Source organism: Notamacropus eugenii, chromosome 1 (genome assembly GCF_028372415.1).
Source record: "Notamacropus eugenii isolate mMacEug1 chromosome 1, mMacEug1.pri_v2, whole genome shotgun sequence".
Lineage (NCBI taxonomy): Eukaryota > Metazoa > Chordata > Mammalia > Diprotodontia > Macropodidae > Notamacropus > Notamacropus eugenii.
The window spans coordinates 48,146,669-48,167,752 of record NC_092872.1 but is presented as its reverse complement, the minus strand read 5'-3'; the positions used below and the strand labels follow the sequence as shown (position 1 = coordinate 48,167,752).

Genomic DNA, 21,084 nt, shown 5'->3' with positions numbered 1-21,084 from the left:
GTAGAGCCTGTGGATGTAATCAACCAGCCAAGGTGGCTTTGGGTAAATTTGTAATTGGAGTTGGAAAGGACTTTAGAAGTCACTGAGGCCAACCCAGACCTGACCAGGAAGCACCTCTCTGGTATCACAGTGAGTGATCATCAGCTCTCTCCTTGAAGACCTCTGACAAGAGAAAACCCAGTACATACTCAGGCAACCCATTTTTCTTTGGAACTGCTATAATTATTAGATTTTTTTCCCTTATATTGGGTCTAAATTTATCTCTTTGTACCTTCCAGTCCTCGTTTCTAGCTTTGCCCCTGGAGTCAAGAAGAACAAGGGTTATTCCTTTTCTGTGTGTCAGCTCCTCTCTCCTCCCCCTACCCTCCTTCTCTCCTATCTCATCTGATCCTGACATGAGTCACTTCACCATCCTGGTCAGCTTTTCTCAGACACATTGTTTGTGCATGTCCTTCCTAAAACCTTGAAAAGAGCTATCCTAAAGCCCAGCACCCAGAGCACAGTAGTACTCGGGAGATAGCTGATGATGGCAGAGTGCATTGGGACTATCACCATCCTTGTGCTGAGACACTGTGTCTCTCTTAATTCAGCCTGAAATTGCTTGTCATACCATGCTATTGTGGATTCTTTTTTTTCAGTTGACTGTGACCACCAGGTCTTTTTCACATAAATTGTAGGCCACAAAATTAGTCACCTGGTGACTAACCTGGTGATGAGCCTCCTTGAATTTATTTAGGTTGGCATCAAACATTAGATATATAGTCTTTGACTGGACATGGACATCTAGCTTCCTGGGACCTGAAGGAAAAGAATAACAGCGCTGGTACTAGTTTTTGTTATTCTGAGGAAATCACTTTGTAAACTGTGAGGTGCTGTACAAACGTGAGGTGTAATAATATGGAAAAACTCACATTTAGAGAGTACTTTATGGCTTAATAGGTGCAAATGACCGGGTGACATGGTAATACACATATGTTATCCCCGTATCACAGATTCGGAGGCTGAAGCTCAGGGAGATTACGGGACCTGCCATAAAACACAGGGTTAAAAATTGATGGCATTTGTCACTTGAACCCCAAGTGCCTGAATACCTGATTCTCCTGGGCTTTTTCTGCTATACCAGGAGTCAGAAGCCATTTTGTGGAGGAATGGTTTTTTGAAAAAATTCATTGTTTCTGATAGCTTTTAGTTTACCTTTGTTGTTCCTGCATTTCTCCCAGAGTGCCACCCCTTATAATAAAGAATAAAAAACTGTAAGAGAAAAAAGGTAGGGAGACTACTACTTATGAAGAGCTACTTTTTTTATAATCACCTCAGAAATGACAGTCTCAAAGCAGAACCCTTTTACTCCCCCTTTTTTGTATTCCTGAGGCTACTGAGGATATTGGCATAACACTGTAGGGTTGTGGCCCTACAGCTCAGCCTTCTCTTTCATGGAGGTTTTTCACAACTAAGGAAGTGATTCCTCAGCTTCTGATTGTAGAAATCAGAAAGGAGGGGGAGGAAAATGGGAGGTTGATGGCTCCCACAGGGTTATGTGGGATCCCAGTGTGCTGGTGGGTTCCAAGCTTCACAGCTGAGAAAGGCCTGACTCCCCAAGTTAGAGTAAAAGGAGGAGGAATGGGGAAGTAGAGTGATCATGACCCATTTATCTATTAGCTTTCTTCTCAGCCTTGAAAAGTTCACCTTACCACACTTATTTGCTTTTCTGATTTTTCATTTTGTGGGTTTCCTTTAATTTGCTCATATTTTTGTGTGGCAGAAGCTTGTTTATTTTCCCATTAGTGCATTACTCCAGGCTGTTCATTGCTTTAGCCAGTTGTTACTTTTGAAGGGCAGGCAGAGCCTGGCTCTGAGTGGATGAGGTATGGAGTGAGGGGAGAGGAGGAGTGGAAGGACAAGGCATCAGCAGGGCTGTTGGGGCACCTCACTAAAGCCTCTGCTTTGAGCAGTGCTGGTGGTAATAGTGGGATGGGCATGAAAACTCTGCTTTTGGCAATTTGATTTGTCATATGTATTGATTTTGCTTGTCAGTGAGATGAGTCAACATATAGGTCAACATATACTTATTCATTTATTTTGGCTAGAAGAACCCCAAATGTTTAATCTCTATACTCCTGTCATGGAGCTTCTACCTTAGTTCAGACCCTTGTTACCTCTTGCTTGCAGTAGTTGCCTCCTAATTGATCTCCTTGCCAATGGTCACTTACTTCTCCAACATGACCTCCTTGTAGCTACCAAAATGACTTTTCTAAAGCGCAGATCCTACCATATCACACCCAACCTCCCTCTCCTCTTCAGAAATCTTCAGTAGCCTCTCATTTGCCTTTAGCTTAAAATGCATAATAAATTTAACTTTTAAGCCTTCACAATGTGGCTTTCCGGTGCCTTATCAATTTTATCCCAGTCAATCAACAAATACTTATTAATCAGCACAGAGCATTTGTTAAGAGCCTAGCATGGACCAAGCCCTGTGCTAGACACTGGTGATAGAGATACGAGTGACAATCCTTGTCCTGAAGAAGCTAACATTCTCCTGTGGTAGATGTGCTCACCTACTAGTGGTGGATATATTTTAAAATATGCAATGGTTTGCGGGGCATTAACAAATGGGGAAATTAGGAAAGGGCTCTTGGAGATGTTCTTTGAGCTGAGCCTTACAAAGGAGCTTGGGTTCAAAGAGGTGGAAAAGAGGACTGAGAGCTCTGCCAGAGTGGGACAGCCTGGGCAAAGGCACAAAGATGGGAGATGGGCTTGTGCAGGAAGAATAGTGAGCAGTCCAGTTTGCTTAGAGTAGACAGTGCACAAGGAAGGAAAGATGTATACTGTAATCAGTCTGGAAAGATAGCTAAAACAGGGTCATGAAGGGCTTTAAATGCCAAACATTTTGTATTTTAACCTGAAGACAATGGGGAGCCAATGAAGCTTCTTGAGGAGAGGAGTTATTGAGGAGGTAGAATATGATGACTTTTTAGATGCAGGGTAAAGGGTGAGTAAATAAGAAGGAAGATCCATTGAGAATGGCTCTGAGATTGCAGATCTAGGTAGTTAGAAGAATGGTTGTATCCTCAACAGAAAGAGCAACATTAGGAAGAGGGATTGTTTGAGAGAGAGACAAGAAGCTCTGTCTTTGCCATTTTGAGTCTGAGCTGCCTGTGGCACCTCCAGATGGCGATGTCAAGCAGGTAGTTGGAGATAGCCTGCTGAGGCTTAGGAGAGAAATAAAGGTCTGTAGATTTGGTAAAATATCTGCTTAGAGATGACAGTTAAATCCTTGGAGCCGATGAGATGACCAGGAGAGAGAAGAAGAGAGTCTAAGACAAAGCCCTGGTCTGCGTTTACAGACAGAGGATGGGAGATGGATGAGGAATCTTGAAGGAGGCAGAGAAGCACTGGTTTGATGGTAGGAAGAGAAATTCAAAGGCAGCATCACAAAAACATAAGAACAAAGTATCCAGAAAAAAGAGATGGTCTAGTTCCTTAGTGTTAGGCACTGCTGAGAGATTAAGAAGGATGAGAATTAGAAAAGGCCATTGAACTTAGCAACAGGGCAATACAGAGGGCAGTGGTGACCATACAGGGAACAATATTTGTTGAATTTGGGGGAGTGGAGGCCAGAATACAAGGGGTTGGGTACTTTAGCACCTACCTCTTAGGGTTGTGCGAGAGATGCCATCCACTAGAGGGATTCCCTCCACTAGGAGTACCCACACTGGTGAAGTCATTGATACATCAAAACCCCAAAAGTTTTGTTAACATCTCCTGAATGTAGTTGGTCTTTTAAAGCTACATTTGGTGATATTGAGGATGTTAGGAACACCAGTCTATGTGAGAAATTAAAATTGGATGGACAAGAAAGAATTATTGATGCTGCTTAGAAGCTAACCAGTCTCATTTCCATCTCTTCTAGCTGACTTTGTCCTTCAGTGGATGGATATTGGTTTATCATCAGAATTTCTCCTGGTGCTTGTGAACCTGGTCAAATTTAATAGCTGTTACCTAGATGAATATATTGCTTCAATGGTCCAGTAAGATAACAATTTCATTGTTTTTGTTGCCATGCTCTTGATGATTTTGGGAGTGGCTTTTCCCTCTCTGCCTTTGTAGATTGAGTGAGTTCTAGCTGAGGGAGGGATGTTGGTAGAGCCCCAGAGATCAGCAGGGAAATACAGGCAGCTACTTCCTATTTGCCTAAGTGTTCTAAAGGGTGACTGGGCATAGTAGTTTTAGTGATGGCACTCTGGTTCCATTTTTCAGGATGAGTTGTATTTCCTCTTTCTGCAAAAATGTTCTGGTACCAATGTGGTGTTTTCTCCCAACAGCATGATCTGTTTGCTCTGCATTCGCACAGCATCTTCTGTGGACATAGAGGTCAGTCACTCTGCTCTTTAATTTTTCTGATTATCTGTATTCGACAGAACAGGCTTTGGGTAATTGGAACGTTTCCAGTGCTAAGTGTTGTATCAGATCAGACTGCTTTAGCAGTGTGAGAAGCGAAGGGGGATGGAGCAGTGCTGGTAGGCTAGGAAATAGCATCAGGAATATTTGGGTACCTTCCTTACTCACGGGTATTACACCATATACTTTCCATTACCCTGTGAGAGAAGGTGTGGAATGATCTGGTCTTCACTCATTGTCTTCCTGCACCTTCCTTCCGCCCCAGGTCTCCTTGCGGGTCCTCGATGCTGTGGTTTGTTACAATTGCCTTCCCTCGGAGAGCCTCCCGGTGTTTATCATCACACTGTGCCGGACCATCAATGTCAAAGAGCTCTGTGAGCCCTGCTGGAAGGTTGGGATTTTTAAAGCTATTTTTCTGGGAAAAATTTTTCTCCAGTGTAAAATAGTAAGCCAGACACATGGATTGAGGGCAGGAAAAGGGCCATCTTGTTTTAAATGAGTTCCAGTCTGGATCTTCATAGGAGCCGCATAATAGCCTATTTGATGGAAGTTGGATAGCATTTTGCCAGTCTGGGGAACTGAGTTTAATGCATTACTCCTAAGATTTGAGACTCCTGCTGCTTCTGTCTTTATGATGGAAGTAGAAACAAAAGAATATGGGAAGTCACTGAGAGCTTAGATATGTTGGCTAGTTTTATTGCAGTGATTTTTTTGCAAGGGTAGGAAAGAAGGCAGCACTTTTGAGGTCCCAGAAATACATACTGGTCATTTTAAAAATCATATCTGCATATACTAAAAAGAAGTACACTTTATTCTACAGCTCATGCGCAATCTGTTGGGAACCCATTTGGGCCACAGTGCCATATATAACATGTGTCGTATCATGGAGGACAGGTGAGTAAAGGCTTATCTTATTGGGTTGGTACTAAAGAAAAATCAGAGACCAATGATCATAGCATTTAAATAAATAAAATGAAAGCATGATTACTAAAGGTTTCTCCCCCCAGTGTACAAAACCCATTGATGTTTCTGCTGCTTTGGTTTAATTGTTTCATAAGTTCCATCTTCACTTGTATATAGGACCCAAGATTTCTTTCTTTCTCTTGTTTAGTGGCTAGTATGTTTGTTCTTTTTATTCTTGAATCCCAGAGCTCTGTTATTTCCTTTTTCACCTGTAACTGTATAACTGCCAGTCTTTGCTTTTGGCTTTCATTTCTGTGTCCCTTCTTCCCTGCCATGACCAGCTCCCATTTCTTTCCCTGGTCTTAGCTTCTGTTCTTAGGAGTACCGTGTGACCACCAGAGAGACTGCTGAAGGTTGGGTAATGGCACTTGGAGGAAACATAACGCTAATCTATCCACTGAGTACATAAGTGTTTTGTACCTCCATTATAATTATATTCTGTGCTTGGAAAATGGTTTTAGAGCCTACATGGAAGATGCCCCTTTGCTGAGAGGAGCAGTATTCTTCGTTGGGATGGCTCTCTGGGGAGCGCACAGACTGTATTCGCTCAAGAACTCGCCTACGTCAGTATTGCCTTCTTTTTATGAGGTAAAGTATTTCTCATGATGGTAGGAATAAGGGCTTACATTTGTACAGTCTTTCCTGTGCGCCGTACCTCTCTGCTCAAAAATGAAAAAGTTTTGTTGGGGGAGCTTAGCATTGGGGTGTCTGAGGTGCTATCTCTAGATGCCTACTTTAGTTAACTGTTTGTTGCTTTAAAACTTGATAAATTTTGTTTTGACATAGGCAGAGCCAAACAATTTTATAGCTTTTTTGTATAATTCCAAGTTACCTTCTAAAACTGTGAGGCTCATTCACAGTATCATCAGTTCATTAGCATGTGTGCCTGGTTTCCTGTAGCTGGATTTGGCAGCGGGGGGTGCCTGGAGTCAGGAATATCTGAGATAACATCTGACCTCAGCTACTAAGTAGCTACGTATGACCCTGGGCAAATCACTTCATCCTTATTTGCCCCAGTTGCTCATCTGTAAAATGGGGACACGCTGGAGAAAGAAATGGCAAACCATGGAAAAAGTCCATGGAGTCCCAGAGTCAGATGTGATTGAGTAACAGCAAACTTCCCGTAGCCCCTCAATATTAAACACTTCCCTGTTTTACCGCATTTGCCAGTTTGAGGGTGAGGTGACACCTTAGGATTGTTTTACTTTTCATTTCTCTGATTCTTAGTAATTCTGAATATTTTTTCAGATAGTTGTTGAAAGTTTGTATTTTTCTTTTGATAACTATGTAATACTTTGACCACTTCTTATTGGGGAATAATGACTTTCAGATCTTTTCACTTTGTGATTTTGTGTTATTTCCTTCAAGATTTGGATGTCAGATTTTTGTCAGAATGTTCTCCCAATCCATCTTTTCTTCTAGTTTCATTGATTTAATTTATGCAAACCCCTTTTTATAAAATTGTCTTTAGTGATATTGTTCTTTAGTTCTTTTTCTTTATCTTATCCTTTCCTGGCTTGCGTTTTGGAACTCATTTATCTCATAATGAAGTCTAATAGAGTGTTTTCTGTACTTTTGAAAATACCTTACATAGCATGAGGTTTATTTGTTTTTTTAACTACCTAATTAGCTCACTTTTTTGGATTCAGCAAGAGTATAATAAATTTTATTTTAGCTCCTCCCTTTATTTTCCCTAGTAACTTTTATTTCTGCCTTTTTAATATCAAAATCACTTCCAAATTTATGTCCTTACTGAATCTGACCATATAAAGCAAGATAAATTGAAGCAAAATTAGTATTCCTCATGCATAGGCATCCATCTTTTTACTAAGAGGAATGAATTGTTTTTTCTTAGAATATACCCTCATCTTATCTCTCCCTCTTAAAATCCCTTGTTTTACTTCATCATTGTACTTAAGAGCCACCTTCTGCAGTTCTGTCTGCATGAATCCTTTCCTCACCGCTTGTTGCTTGTCTTCCCCTCCCAATTTGTTGTGTAGTTACAGTATATTTATTTAATATGTAGTTTAGTCCTCTGTTAAGAGACTTTCACTTTCTTTGTCTTTGTGGCTGTAGTGCCTGGTGCAGAGTAGGGACTTAATAAATACTTGGGTTGACTGACTGACTGACTGACTTTTATCTGGGATCAGAACTGCTCTCTGCAGTTAGCCTTAGTTCAGCAGCAATTTAGCATTCTTTTCATTTACATTATTGTAGCCATCATTCTGTATGTCATTCTCAACTCCCTTTATTCTGAGTTCATATTAGTTTTCATGTTTCTCTGAATTCCTCTATGAGTCATTACTTACGATGTAATATTTCATTGCACATATACGTAGATCCCTTTCTCTCTCCCTCTCTCTGTCACAGTTCGCACATCCATTTCCCAGTGGATGTGTACCCCTTTGTTCCACATTTTTGGCTGTCACAAAAAGTTCTGTGAGCATTTTGTTACATGTGAGACTTTATTGTTCTCAATCTCCTTTGGATTATATGCCCAGTAGTGGGATGATTAAGTCTAAAGGTCTGATTTAGCAACTTTTCTTAAACAATTCTAAATCGTTTCTCAGAATAGTTGATCCACTAGTAGTATATTATTAATGTGTCTGTTTCCCTGCAGTCCATCCAGATTTGATTATTGCCATTTTTAAAAATCATATTCTTCTTTGTGGCAAAAACTTGAGTTATTTTAGTTTACATTTTTACTATTAATGATTTGAAGCCTTTGTTCATATGACTGATACTATTTGATTCTATATTTGTGTGAGTTTCCTATAGATCTTCAACTTTTATCAAAAATTTTGATGTGAATTTTTTTTTAACCAATCAACAGTAATTGTCTTATTCTAATTATATTGATTTTGTGCAAAAATCTTTTTTTATTTTTATGTTACCAAAATTGCCTATTCTGTTTGTTTTTTATGATTACCTTTCTCCTTCATTTGGTTATGGATTCATACTCATCCATTTATCTCATCTCATTGTTTCATCCATCACAAGAAGCAGCATAGTGTAGAGCAGGGGTGGGGAACCTGCAGTCTTGAGGCCCCATGTGGCTTTCTAGGTCCTCGGGTGTAGCCTTTTGACCAAGTTCAAGTTTTATAGAACTACTCCTTTTATTAAAGGATTTGTTCTGTGAAGTTTGGATTCAGTCAGAAGGCTGCACTTGAGGACCTTAGAGGGCCACATGGGGCTTCAAGGTCACAGGTTCCCCACTTTGGGTATAGAGGATAGAAAGCTGGCCTTGGAGCCAAAAAGAACTGAGTCTGAGTCCCCACCCTGAGGCTTATTGGCTGTGTGGCCCTGGACAGGTCTCTGAAGCTCTTAGTGCTCAGGCATCTCTAATTGTTTTTTAATGATATGCCCTTTTACATTACTTAGGTACCAACATTTTGTCACATTGCTGCATCAAAGCTTCCATTGCTTTTTATGGCTTTTAGAGTGCTTTTACTTCCATCAGTTTTTGATCCTCGCAACAGCTCTTTGTAGGAAGGTCTAATAGATATCACTTCCATTTTTAAATAAAAACGCCAAGGTCCCCAGAAGTTGAGTAATGTTTCCTAAATTAAGGTGCTGAGAGAAGGCAGATGAACACCGGAAACCATTCCATTCCAGTTCTTTCCATTGGCCTCTGTTGTTAGGAAGGTGTGTGGGGGGGTGTTGAATTGTGAACAATTTGCTCAAGTTTGCTCAAGATTTTCAGCTCACCCACCCTGATTCTCTTTGTATGTAGGCTTTGGGACCCATTTATCTCCCAGAATCTAGAGCTTTGGGATTCAGCAGAATCCATTCCTTTGTGAAATGACTGTTACTGGTGACAGCTACCCTTTCCCCATTCTGGATAAGGCTTCAAAACTAGATTCTATTCTGAAAATCATTTGCAGAATGATCGATCGACTAGCACCTTCTGTGTGGCAGGAACATTGACTAGGGAATCGTGCAGGGTTCTGGGCTCAGCCCCAGGGACACAGATATAAAGAAAGTGAAACAAATCCTTATTTCATGGAACTTAAATTCTATAGGGGGAGAAGAGAGATGAGATGTACTTATATAAGGATATACAGAATAAATAAAAAACATACAAGGAAATTGCTGAGGATGAGCAGTAGCAGTAGGGTGAGGGGACCGAAGAAGGTCTTTGTTTAGAAGGTGGTGCTTGAGCTGAGTCTGGAGGGAAAAAAGGGATTCTCTGAGCTTGAGGGGAGAAGGGATTGAGGCATGGGGGATTGCCTCCCGTGTGTGAAGGACAGGTGGAAGGCTTGTACAGTTAGACCATAGAGTGTGAGAAAGGGTGGAAAGACAGTATGAGACCAAGTTGTAAAGGCTTTGAAAGCCGAACAGGAGTTTGTAGTTTATACTAGAGACAATGGTGAACCACTGGAGTTTATTAAACACATATCTGTGCTTAAGGAAAATCACTGTAACTACTCTGTAGAGGATGGATTAGAATGGGGAGAGACAAGATGGGAAAACGAATTAGGAAGCCATTGTAGTAGTCTAGGCAAAAGATGATGAAGGCCTGAACTAGTGGGCTCTCCATATAAGAAGAGATAAGGGAATGTGTAAGAGTATGCAAGAGGCTGGAAGTTGAAATGGCCAGATTTGGTAACTGGTTGTATATATGGAGTGAGGAAGAGTGAATAGTCGAGGATTACAATGAGGTTGCAGACTTGGGAGGTTGGAAGAATAGTGTTGTTGACAGAAATTGGGAAGTTTGGAAGAGAAGTGGATCTGAGCGAAAAGGTAAGGAGTTCTGTTTTGGACATTTTAAATTTTGGATGTCCCTGAGAAGAGCCTATGAGATAGCCAATTAACATTTAGTATTGTGAGACTAAAGCTCAGAGAAAAGACTAGGGCTGAACATTTAAGTGTGTGAGTCCACTATATGGAGAGGATAATTAAACCTACGGAAGCTGATGAGATCACCAAGAAGAAGAGTATAGAGAAAAAGAGAAGGAGGTCCAGGGCCACTCCCATTGGAGTAGGGATGATGATCCGGCAAAGGAGACTTAGAAAGCATAATGTGACAAGTAGCAGGAGAGAGGATCCAGGAGAGGAGGGTGGTCCGCAGTGCCAGATGCACTGAGTAAAGGACTGAGGAAAGACAGTTTAGACTTCACAATTAAGAAATTTTGGGTAATTTAGGAAAAATAGTTTCAGTTGAGCTAAGAGCCAGATTATAAAGGGTGGAAGAGTAAGTGGGAGGCGAGGAAGTAAAGACAGTGAGTGTAGATAGCTTTTTCTAGGAGTTTGACAGAGAAAGGGAAGAGAGCTACAGCTTGAAGGGATGGTAGGATCTTGACTAGATTTTTTTAAGGATTGGGGAATCAGGCATATTTAAAGGTAGTAAGTAGGGAAGAAACTAGTAGATAGGGAGAGATTTAAGATTAGGGAATGATTGAAGGGGTAATCTACTGGAGAAGATGAAAGGGGATAGGATCAGGGGTATATACATGTAGAGGAGTTAGCTTTGGCAGAGAGAAGGGCCACCTCATTATCTAGGTGGACAGATAGAGATGAGAGGAAAGGAAGAGAGAGTAGAGGATAATGTCTAGGATAATGCAGCATCACATGAGTTATGAGTTGTGCCTTTTCAAGGATCAGGCCCCCATAATCCTGAGGTACGATAACTACAGGAGCCTTAGGTTGGTGATGTAGAAACTGCTAGCTTTGGAACACTGAATAGGAAATTGTTTTCTAGGCCATGACTTGTCCCAATGAAGTGGTGTCATATGAGATAGTCCTGTCTGTGACCAGGCTTGTGAAGAAGTACAGAAAGGAGCTACAAGCAGTCACATGGGACATCCTTCTGAAGATTATGGAGCGGCTACTACAGCAGCTGCAGGTAAGTACTGAGGGAAAAGTCCAGCCGAAGTAACGAGTGTTCATTTGTTCTAATAGACATGTATCCACATGATTGAGTATTGTCCCCCTGAGTGGCTGTTAGCAAAGTTGCCCTTTTTCTTCTTGTTCAGTTTCTGGAGGCTCTTTAGGAATCAGTTTCAGAATCTGTAGTAGATGCTCTTTTATAAACTTTCTATGAGGACAAATCTTAATCTTTTGAGAGTGAATTTAAATTTTGGAAATAAGCCACATTTAGAGCCAAATTCAGTGAATTAAGTGGGTAATTGTATTGGGAAATGCCTTTTTTGACCAAAAATGAGTTGAAACAAGTAGAAGGTCTAGAAAAGAGGTACCAAGTGCCTGGGAACTGGGCTTGAAACTGAATTCTGTCCCTGGTTGGTTGGCATTATATAGACAAGAGAATCAGTCTAACTCCTTCGTTTTACATGTAGAGAAACTGAGACTCTGTAAGATGAAGGGAATTACCTGGGAACATTTGGACAAGAACTGGAGAGCCAAGTTTTGAACAGTAATTTTCCAAGTCAACCCAGTGCTCTTTCTGCTACCTTAAGGAATTACAAAGTAATAAAACAGGTTTTCTTGTGGAATTCATAAATTGGCTCTGAAGGTCACTACGAGAAAGAGTTCAGGCCTGGCCTGAGCAAAGTCTTTGTTGCAACCTCCAAAGGGGAGTACTTTGAAGGGCACAGCACTTATTTGCATATATAAAAGTCCTAATGAGTGTTTGAAAAAAAATGGACAAAACTAGTTACATTAATTTATAGTCATACTTTGTAATTTAAAGCTGCACTTCATATTTTGGTTCAGTGGTTGCATGGGATTTAGTGTTTAAATGAGAAAAATCTTGTATATCACAGAGTTGTACAGACAAAAACAGGCCTTTAGGCCTCAGTGTTGTTATGTGTAATGGGAACCAAGTAACACTGATACTAAAATGCTTTTTGAGTCGAGGAAAGGCTTTAGGTGACATGGCCAAGGGAATTCAGCCTTGCTCACTCGCTGGGTGACTGTTCTTTAGATGCATTAGTAGTATTTGTTTGCTGCTACTTAGTGTTGGCTGCTCCCTTACTGTTCTCAGGGAGCCTGTGTACAAAATCCCTGGCCCAAATGTGGGAAAATGGCTATCATGGAGACGAATGTGTCTTAAGTGGTACATACCCTTAGTAGTCAAAGTCGTCTCTTCTCCTCTTTCCCTCATTGCTAGCTTAACCATCTCTTATGATTATCTTGGGCTGTGGAGGAGAAGCAGAAAACGGCGTGAGGTAGTGCCCTGTTGTCACTCACCAGCACAGCATTAGTGCCTGGGCCATAAAGCGGAGAAGGGTGTGCAGGATAGATGCAGTTGATGTCAGGGCTGTTTGTCTCACACTTGATCTGTGTAGCACGAGAATGCACTAGTCCTGGAGCAATAGAAATAATCTTCTCTTCTTGATTCCACATAAACCACTTGACAACTTTGTCTTACAGAGTATAGAGAGCCAGGAGCTCAAAACCATTGTTCATGATTTGTTGACCACTGTAGAAGAGCTCTGTGATCAGAATGAATTCCATGGCTCAGAGGAGAGATTCTTTGAACTTGTTGAGAGATGTGCTGATCAGCGACCTGTAAGACCATTTTCTCCAAATCCCTCTTTCCCAGCCCTGCTCCCTCAAGCCCTTTTTCCCCCTGGAGCCTTTTCTTTTAAGATTCTTTGCTACTGGAAGGATGTGTGCTCTGGGGGAGGGGGAAGATGGTGGGAGGCCATCTGGGTGGGATGAAGGTAGGTAGATGGAGGGCAGTTTGATGAGAGGTCCCATCTCTGAAGGAGCCACTGCCCAGGAACATTTGGTAGCACATTGGTTTGGCTGCCTGCCTGCTCTTCTGCACTCAAATTTTGAAGGATTTATGTTCCACTGGGGAATTATAGCAGGATTTCTATGAAACCTGATTATCATATGTCAGTTGAAGGGCATTGCGGTAGCCTAACCATCAATTTCCTCCCACCTGTGTGAAGGAAGTTGAAGGGGCCAGCTCTGAGATTGTATTGCCACCCTGGAGCTCCTGACTCTTAGCACTTCTGCTTCCCACGCTGCATTCATTTTTTTCTGAGAATATACAACTTGAAGCTAAGATTTTTACATACTTTTTTCCCCTTTAATTTACATTGCTGCCACCTTACTGCCTTTGTTCTCAATGAGTCACAGGTGGTGGCAAATGCCAAGAAGTTAATCTAACCTGGCAAATTTGTGTAACTGCCCAGATCAGCAACAAGGGGACATGTTTACTTGACAGCTGCTTCTAAGAGAAGAAAAAGATTTGTTAGTTGAAGCAGTTTTATTAATACCAAAGTATCCTTCTTTTTGACAGGAATCTTCCCTTCTAAACTTAATAACATACAGAGCTCAGTCTATTCATCCTGCCAAGGATGGCTGGATTCATAATTTACAGTTATTAATGGAGAGATTCTTCAGGTAGGTAAAATCTTCAAAACTGTTTTTTTCAGAATTTATCTTAAATCCTTAAATTTTAGACCTTGGGGATAGAACATGACAACATTCATTTTAAATGTCTGGGCCTTGATGTTGATATTGAATATGGTTTTATGAATTTTTAATAACAGTAAAGGAAGACTTCTTTTTTATGAGGAAAGATTTGCTCTCCAGTAGGTCAGCTTTCAATTTATAAAGCCATTGCATTAATTTTGGACACTCAGAAACAATCATTGTTTGAAAACTAGCCAGAATTCATGTTCATATACATTTCTCCACTGTTAAATTTGGATCCCCAATTCAGCAGTTGGGAATCTACCTGCAGATAATATTATGATCAGAATATAATCTGTTTCTAACATGGACTGTCTGATACTTGCCTTTACTTTTCTGGCTCCTTTCAGTGTCTTCATGCTCAAGTGTAGTATGGTGACTGCTGGGTGAATTCTTGAGGTCTAGAATGTGTCTCCTGAAAGTTAGTGTATGCTGTATTACGAGAAAGGTGGGAACATCTGTTCTCTTGTCTTTGTCTTCCAGTAAACTTCCTTCATTTGCACTTGCTTCTTCTCCCTTCAGGAATGAGACCCGCAGCGCTGTGCGCATCAAAGTCCTGGACGTTTTGTCCTTTGTTCTGAGCATTAACAGCCAGTTTTATGAGGTGTGTATTTCATCAGTGTTCCTAGTGAAGCTCAGCACAGTGCTGTATGGGAATGAGAGCATGATGAGTAGAGGCTGCTTGTTCCTCCTTCATTCTTAAAAAAGATGAGTGATATCATGAGGGGGATGTCTTGACTTTTGAGTGAATTGGATTTAAGTGAGGCAGAGCTGCGCAGAGTTGTCAGCCTCATTTTCTTCTCTAGAGTCATCAAAGTCCAGTGGCAAGACCAAAGTCAAGATGACTTGGTGAGGCCCAGGATGCAGTGGGCGACGTTGGCCTTTCTCAGTTAAGGTCCTTCCCAGGTCTTTGTTGAAGTTTGGCCAAAGACAACATGTCAGGGGCAGCTCAGTGGTGCGGTGGCTGGAGCACTGGGCCTGGAGTCAGGAATGCCTGTGGCCAAAGCCTGCCTCAGACACTTACCAGCTGTGTGTCGCTGGACAAATCACTTCCCCTCTGTTCACCTCAGTTTCCTCATCTGTAAAATGGGAATGAGAATAATAACACCAGCTTCCCAGGGCTCTTAGGCATATCATGAGATAGTATTTGTAAAGCGCTTAGCACAGTGCCTGTCATATAGTAGTTCTTTATAAATGTTAGTTGCTATTAATACCTTCATCATATCTAACCATTGAGTGCTGTCTTCTGCAGATCGCAGCTGCATTCTACTCAGGCACTTGGGCTCTGCATTGCTCTGGTCAGGTGCTGTTTCTGCCGTTATAGAGTTACTGTATCTTTGTGATCGCCTAGTCCTTTTCCTTGTTGACCATTTTCATTTACCATTCAGTAAATATTACTGGGAGTATACTACATGTTAGGCTCTAAGGAGAGCACAAAGATATTATAAGCTATAAATAAGACATATTATAAGATATAGAGTCTACCCTCTGGGAGATCACATACCAATTGGTAATCACCTAGAATTTAGACCTTGTAATACATTTGCTTTATAAGTCTTTCTGTGGAAATCTGAGAAAAGAAGGATGTGGGTAGTTTGGTTCTAGGCATATCTTTTTTTGGCCTGTCCAACCTGGAGGCTTTGATGTTTGCTCCTCTTTATGCATCACATGTCTGTCTGGTGGTCAAGAGGTTGTTCACTATCCCCTCTGCTGAATGTCTGGCAGGTATAGCAGGGCACTTGCAAAGAGTGACTTGGGAAATAGCAGGTACTTCTGGCTGTGCACATTGTGCCCTCTGGAGGTCCTTATGTTGTACTCTTTCTGTGAATGCCATTCTTTTTTGTCTGTTTTTTGGCATCATTCTCTTAAATCTTGATTTTTTTTTTTTACAAAGACAAGGCTTTGGGAATATTTGTCTGGGTCCATCAGGTTCCTAGTAGAACAAATATTACTCTGTGAAGATTATTGACTTTCTGAAGTCTTGAATAAATGCTGCTTGTAAATGAGACCTGAAAAGCTAATGTAATACACCATCATAGACTTTGCTTCTGACTGTATTGTCTTGTCGTAGGAGGAACTGATTAACATGGTAGTCATCTCACAACTAGCCCACATTCCTGAGGACAAAGACCATCAAGTCCGAAAACTAGCTACTCAGCTGCTAGTGGACCTAGCCGAATGCTGTCACACTCATCACTTTAACAGCTTGTTGGATATCATTGAAAAGGTAGGACCTTCTCAGAATTGGGGATGTTACTTATGTCAACAAAATGTGGTTGAGGCAGATCAAGCCCATCTGACACAGACATTACATCAAACCCGGAGAGTGAACGCATGTATGCCTATGCAGTCTCTGAAGACCTTGTCTTAATTGACACTCTTCCAGAGGCACATAGGGTCCAGTTCCAGTGAATACATTTCCTTGGTCCTCCATTCTAACGTTGAAGGTCTCTAGGGGTGGTTGATTTTATTGACACTGATGCTAGAGCTCTAGAAGTGGGAGTGATGAAAAACATTGATTTCTCATCTCATCTAGCTCTTTTTCTCTCTTAATTTGTTTTTGAATTGCATGGAAATCTTGAACATGTTTATTGAAGTGAGGGAGAGAAACTTTTTTTTTTTAAATAAGGGAAGACTAACTTGATCTGCCTGGTAACTAGGAGCACAGATTTGACAGATACTGAGTAATGAATTGTGAGGTTCAGTATTAAAAATAGATTTTTTTTTTTCTCTTAGGTGATTGCACGTTCCCTTTCTCCTCCTCCTGAATTGGAAGACCGAGACTTAGCCTCATATTCAGCTTCCTTAGAAGATGTGAAGACAGCTGTACTTGGTCTTCTGGTTATCCTTCAGGTAAGTTCTCTAGAAGGAAGCTTTAGAAACTTTCTCCATTCTTTTCCGAAAAAAGTTTTCTAGTTGTATATGATAATCTGACTGCTTTCTCAGGATTTCATTTGGTTAGAATTTTATTCTCTGGAATTACCTTCCCTTCAGAGCTGTCTGTGAAGGTGAAAAAGTCTCAAGGATGATCGACCTCATATCTTCCTAAGTCAGTGCCCCAAAACATCCTGTTACATGATAAATGGTGTGTGTATAACCATCATGGTCAGATCATTTTAGCCTAGGACAGAAAGATCCGTGCCTACCTTGTGTCACCCCTTGATGGCACAAGCAGCTTTCAGGGGTACGGCATGCATGTCTCTTCTGATTCCCTTCCCATTGGCTTTACAAATGCAAGGAAGTTTAGTTGGTCCATTTCATGAGCAGATTTCTGGGTGAGGTGCTAACTGTACAACAGGGATCCTTTAACTCTCTTCCAGTTTTAGGTGCCAGTTCTATAGCAGTGATTCTCTATCTGTATTCTAGTGACTGTTTAGGTTCTTCTCTCGGTGGCCCATGGCCTTGCCCAGGGGTGGGGAACCTGCCACCTGGAAGCCACATGTGCCCCTCTAGATACTCAAGTGCAGTCCTTGGACTGATTGAAAACTTCACAGAACAAATCCCCTTCATAAAAGAATTCGTTCTGTAAAACTTGGACTCAGTCAAGAGGCTGCATCGGAGGACGTAGAGGGTCACATGTGGCCACCCCTGACCCTAGCCTCTTAATGAATACCAGACAATTGTTATCCAGCACAGCTGGGGAATCAGCTATTCTGATTAATCCAGTATTCTTCTTAATATTATGTTACTGTTCACAAATCACCAATTTTCTAAGAATTAGAAAAGACCAGTATTTACTTCTTAAATATGATATGTTTCCTTGAGTCAGAAAGAACTTCAGGATCAGTCATTTGAATTTTAGTTTTCATTACCTATAGCAACATTAAATTAGTAATAACTTCTGTAGAAAGCTGGAAGATTTACAGAAGTGCTTAATGTGCACCTCATCTGACTGAGCCTTATTGCAGCGCTATGAGGTAAATACTTCATTTAGCCCATGGGAATAGACTTAGAGAGTTTAAATGATGTGCCCATGATCACAGAACCTCATAAATTTGGAGGTAAGATTTTTACTCATCATAAGAGCCCTAGGGGTCTGTGATGCTAGACTGCCTACAAACACAGATATAGGAGGAGGATGTTATGCTGAATCTTCCAAGATATGCTACTACATATTACTTTGGGGAATAAATCAAAGCTATTCCATCCTTCTCTCCTTACTATTCCACTAGATATTACTTTCCCAGGGGTGGTGTCTTAGCTCTCTGTAATCATTTACTCCTACCTTCAAGAAAGCAAATATTCCTGTTCTGAATTGGGAAATGCTGGATAATAATGAAGTTCTTCCAGTAACATTTATACTATGAATACTCAACATGACCAAAATGGAGCTTCTTTCTCCTAAACCTCTTGCTTCTGACCTCACAGTTTCTAGATGCTGCCATTCACCCATGCTTCCGTATTTGAAACCTTGATGTTATTTTCAACTTTATTTCTCTTTTTCCTCAAATCCACTTAATCAAATCCTCTTGATTCTGCCTTCACATTATCTGTTGTCTGCATCTTTATTCTCACTGTCACATGCCCTCATAACTGCCCATGAGAGCTAGCCATGTCGCCTGTCTTCCTACCTCCATCCACTTTTTATCTCCTCCAGTTTCTTCTCACCATTGAATGATTCATCTTCCATAAACAATAGATATGGTCATTTCACTCATCTATTCAATATATTTAAATGGTTCCCTAATTTTTGTGGAGCAAAAGTTGAATATCTTAGCCTGGGATTCAAGGCTTTCAGCAAGTTGGTGCTACCTATTTCAGGGGCAGGGAACCTGCAGCCTCAAGGCCACATGTGGCCTTCTAGGTCCTTGGGTGTGGCCTTTTGACTGAGTCCAAGTTTTACAGAACAAATCCTTTTATGAAGAGAATTTGAAGTTTGGACTCAGTCAAAGGGCCATGCTTGAGGACATAGAAGGCCATGTGTGGCCTTGAGACCACAGGTTCCCCACCTCTGCAGTAGCTATATTTTTTTCTTTAAAAGAAAATTCTGAACTTAACAAACACTAAATAAAGGGAAGCATTTCCATTTACATTGTAGAAGAAGAGGAGGGAATCATACATGAAACTACAAACCTCCGTGGAGGGCTTGCGTTTCTTTTCAGTATATGATAACTTTGCCATGTAACTGCCAGTGCTCTTCTTCTTGTCTTGGGATTCCTTATGGCCTTTCTTCTCTTCTCTTATTTAGTTTATTTATTTTGTTTGGCATCCCTTCTACTCTTCCCACTTCTCCTCAGTAAGGGAAAAAAAGAAAAAAATCCTGGTAATAAGTATTTGCAGTCAAAATGTTAGTTCTATCCTAAAATAAATGTCTCCTTGTGCACATTGAGGCCATCAGCTGTCTGTCAGGAGGTAGGTAAGCATGTTTTGTCACTAGCGCTCTGGAGCCATGGTTGGTCATCTCATGGTTAGAGTTCCTAAGTCTCTCCAGGTTATTTTTCTCAACATTACCCACTAGCTATCTCCCAGGTTGCTGTGAGGAAAGGGCTGTGTAAATCTTAAAATACTATATACATATAATTAATTTATTATTATTTTTCTGTCCTTATTTCATACTCCTCCCCTCTACATACTCTATTTTGTCCAAATAAGGCTTGTTAGCATGCTGTTCTTTATGCTCTTTCCTAAGTTTGGAATTCTCTCCCCACTGCGGATATCCCTGTATTAATGGGACGTCACATCTGTTACAATGGATAAAACTTAAGGAACTTGTTCAACTCCTACTCATCCATTAACATTCAACTCAACTTTAACCTGACTCCCATAGGAAGCTTTCTCTGATTCCTTCCCAAGATGAGAATGATCTTTCCTTCCTCAGACCTTTATTCAGCTTCAGATTGTTTCAGAAAACTTGTATTAAATTCCCACTATGTTTAAGGTAAAGGTACTATGCTGGGCATACAAATGCAGAAATGCAGTTCTTTGCTTTCAGGAAGCTAACGTTCTACTGAGGAAGGATTGTATCATACAAATGGGTGTAGTACAAGGAAAGGAATGCTGAGAGCCAAAGAGTGAAAAGACGGTGCTCCAGGGGATCAGTGAAGGTGTGACAAAGGAGATGGTGCCTGAGCTGAACACTGAAGGCAATTAAAGCTTCAGAAGGGCAGAGGGGAAGAGGGAATGCTTTCTAGACATGGTAGACTCTAGTAATGAAGAGAAGGAGGCAATGAAATGCTAACATTAGGGAACAACTAGTTAGGGTTAGATTATAGTGTATTTAAAGGGAAGGAATGTGAAATAAGGCTGAAAAAGATAGGTTGGAGTCAAATTTTGAAGAACTTTTAAATGCTAGGCCAAATAATTTATATTTTATCTTAGAGGCAATGGGGAGCCACTGAAGATTTTTTTAGCAGGACAGTGACGTGGTCAAATTCATGCCTTAGGAAGTTAATTTTGACAGTAGTGGGAAGGGTGGATTAGGATAGTGGGGACTGGGTCAAGACTCAAGACGGAGACCAGTTGGGAGGTTATTATATAGTCCAGGTGAGAGGTGATAAGGGCCTTAGAATAATAGTACTGTGGATATGAGAGAAGCAGATGGATGTGAAAGATGTTGTGGAAGTAGAAGGCAAACTTGGCAATGGCTTGGATGTCCGATGGGGCTAGTGAAGAAAGAGTGGAGGATGACTTGAGAGGTTTCAAGTCCATAGGCTCAGAGAATGGTTGTGTCACAGCAGAGATGGCAGTTGGGAGAAGGGCAAGTTTTCTTAGAAGGTGGGTTTTGGATGTAGTCAAATTTAAGACTTTGGCAGGATATTTAAGTGAAGATTTCCAGTAGGCAGTTGGAGACAGGTTGTGAGACAGAAGTTCGGGAAAGAGATGAGAACTGGAACTATAGATTTGGAAGCCATCTGTAGAAAGAGGATAAATGAGTCTGTGAGAGCACATGAAAAAAGGAATGCAGAAACATGGGGAAGAGGTCTGAAAACAAGATCTTGAGGACATTTAGGGAACAGGAGCTGATGATTCAGCAAGGGAGGTGGAAAATGAGTAGTCACACAGGATGCAAACTGCGAGAAATTGGCGCTACAGAAGCCAGGGGAGAAAAGGGTGTTTAGGAGGAGTACTGAATGCTACCCGAAGGTCTCAGAGGCCGAGAACTGAGGAAAGGTGAAGGATGAAGTAATTAGATTATTATTAACCTCTGAGGGAGCAATTTTTGGAGAGTGCTGTGTTTGAAACAGATTGTAAGGTTTTTAAAGTAAGTAGCTGGTGAGGGAGTAGAAATAGCCAGTGTAGGCTCTTCCTATGAGTTGAGCAGTGAAAAGCTAGGATTAGGGCTTTGGGGATGGCGTGGGGATATGTACTTTTGTATCATAGTTACGGTCTTTGTGT

At 41.0% G+C, this 21,084-nt stretch overlaps 1 protein-coding gene across 9 annotated transcripts in view; it reads left to right on the top strand.

The window, feature by feature from the left end:
* Nucleotides 1–21,084, top strand: part of TSC2 (TSC complex subunit 2) — a 56,801-nt gene that overhangs the window by 6,984 nt on the left and 28,733 nt on the right. For all 9 annotated transcript variants that reach the window (XR_011965130.1, XM_072599530.1, XM_072599529.1 and 6 more), the window contains exons 6-16: nt 3,911–4,028; nt 4,323–4,371; nt 4,664–4,789; nt 5,219–5,292; nt 5,823–5,949; nt 11,063–11,206; nt 12,694–12,831; nt 13,574–13,677; nt 14,272–14,353; nt 15,821–15,976; nt 16,486–16,602. Coding sequence is in view for 8 of the 9 variants with exons in the window: in XM_072599530.1 (XP_072455631.1) it covers nt 3,911–4,028; nt 4,323–4,371; nt 4,664–4,789; nt 5,219–5,292; nt 5,823–5,949; nt 11,063–11,206; nt 12,694–12,831; nt 13,574–13,677; nt 14,272–14,353; nt 15,821–15,976; nt 16,486–16,602 (1,235 nt within the window). In the remaining variant the exon portion in view is untranslated. The remainder of the gene's footprint in view (nt 1–3,910; nt 4,029–4,322; nt 4,372–4,663; nt 4,790–5,218; nt 5,293–5,822; nt 5,950–11,062; nt 11,207–12,693; nt 12,832–13,573; nt 13,678–14,271; nt 14,354–15,820; nt 15,977–16,485; nt 16,603–21,084) is intronic.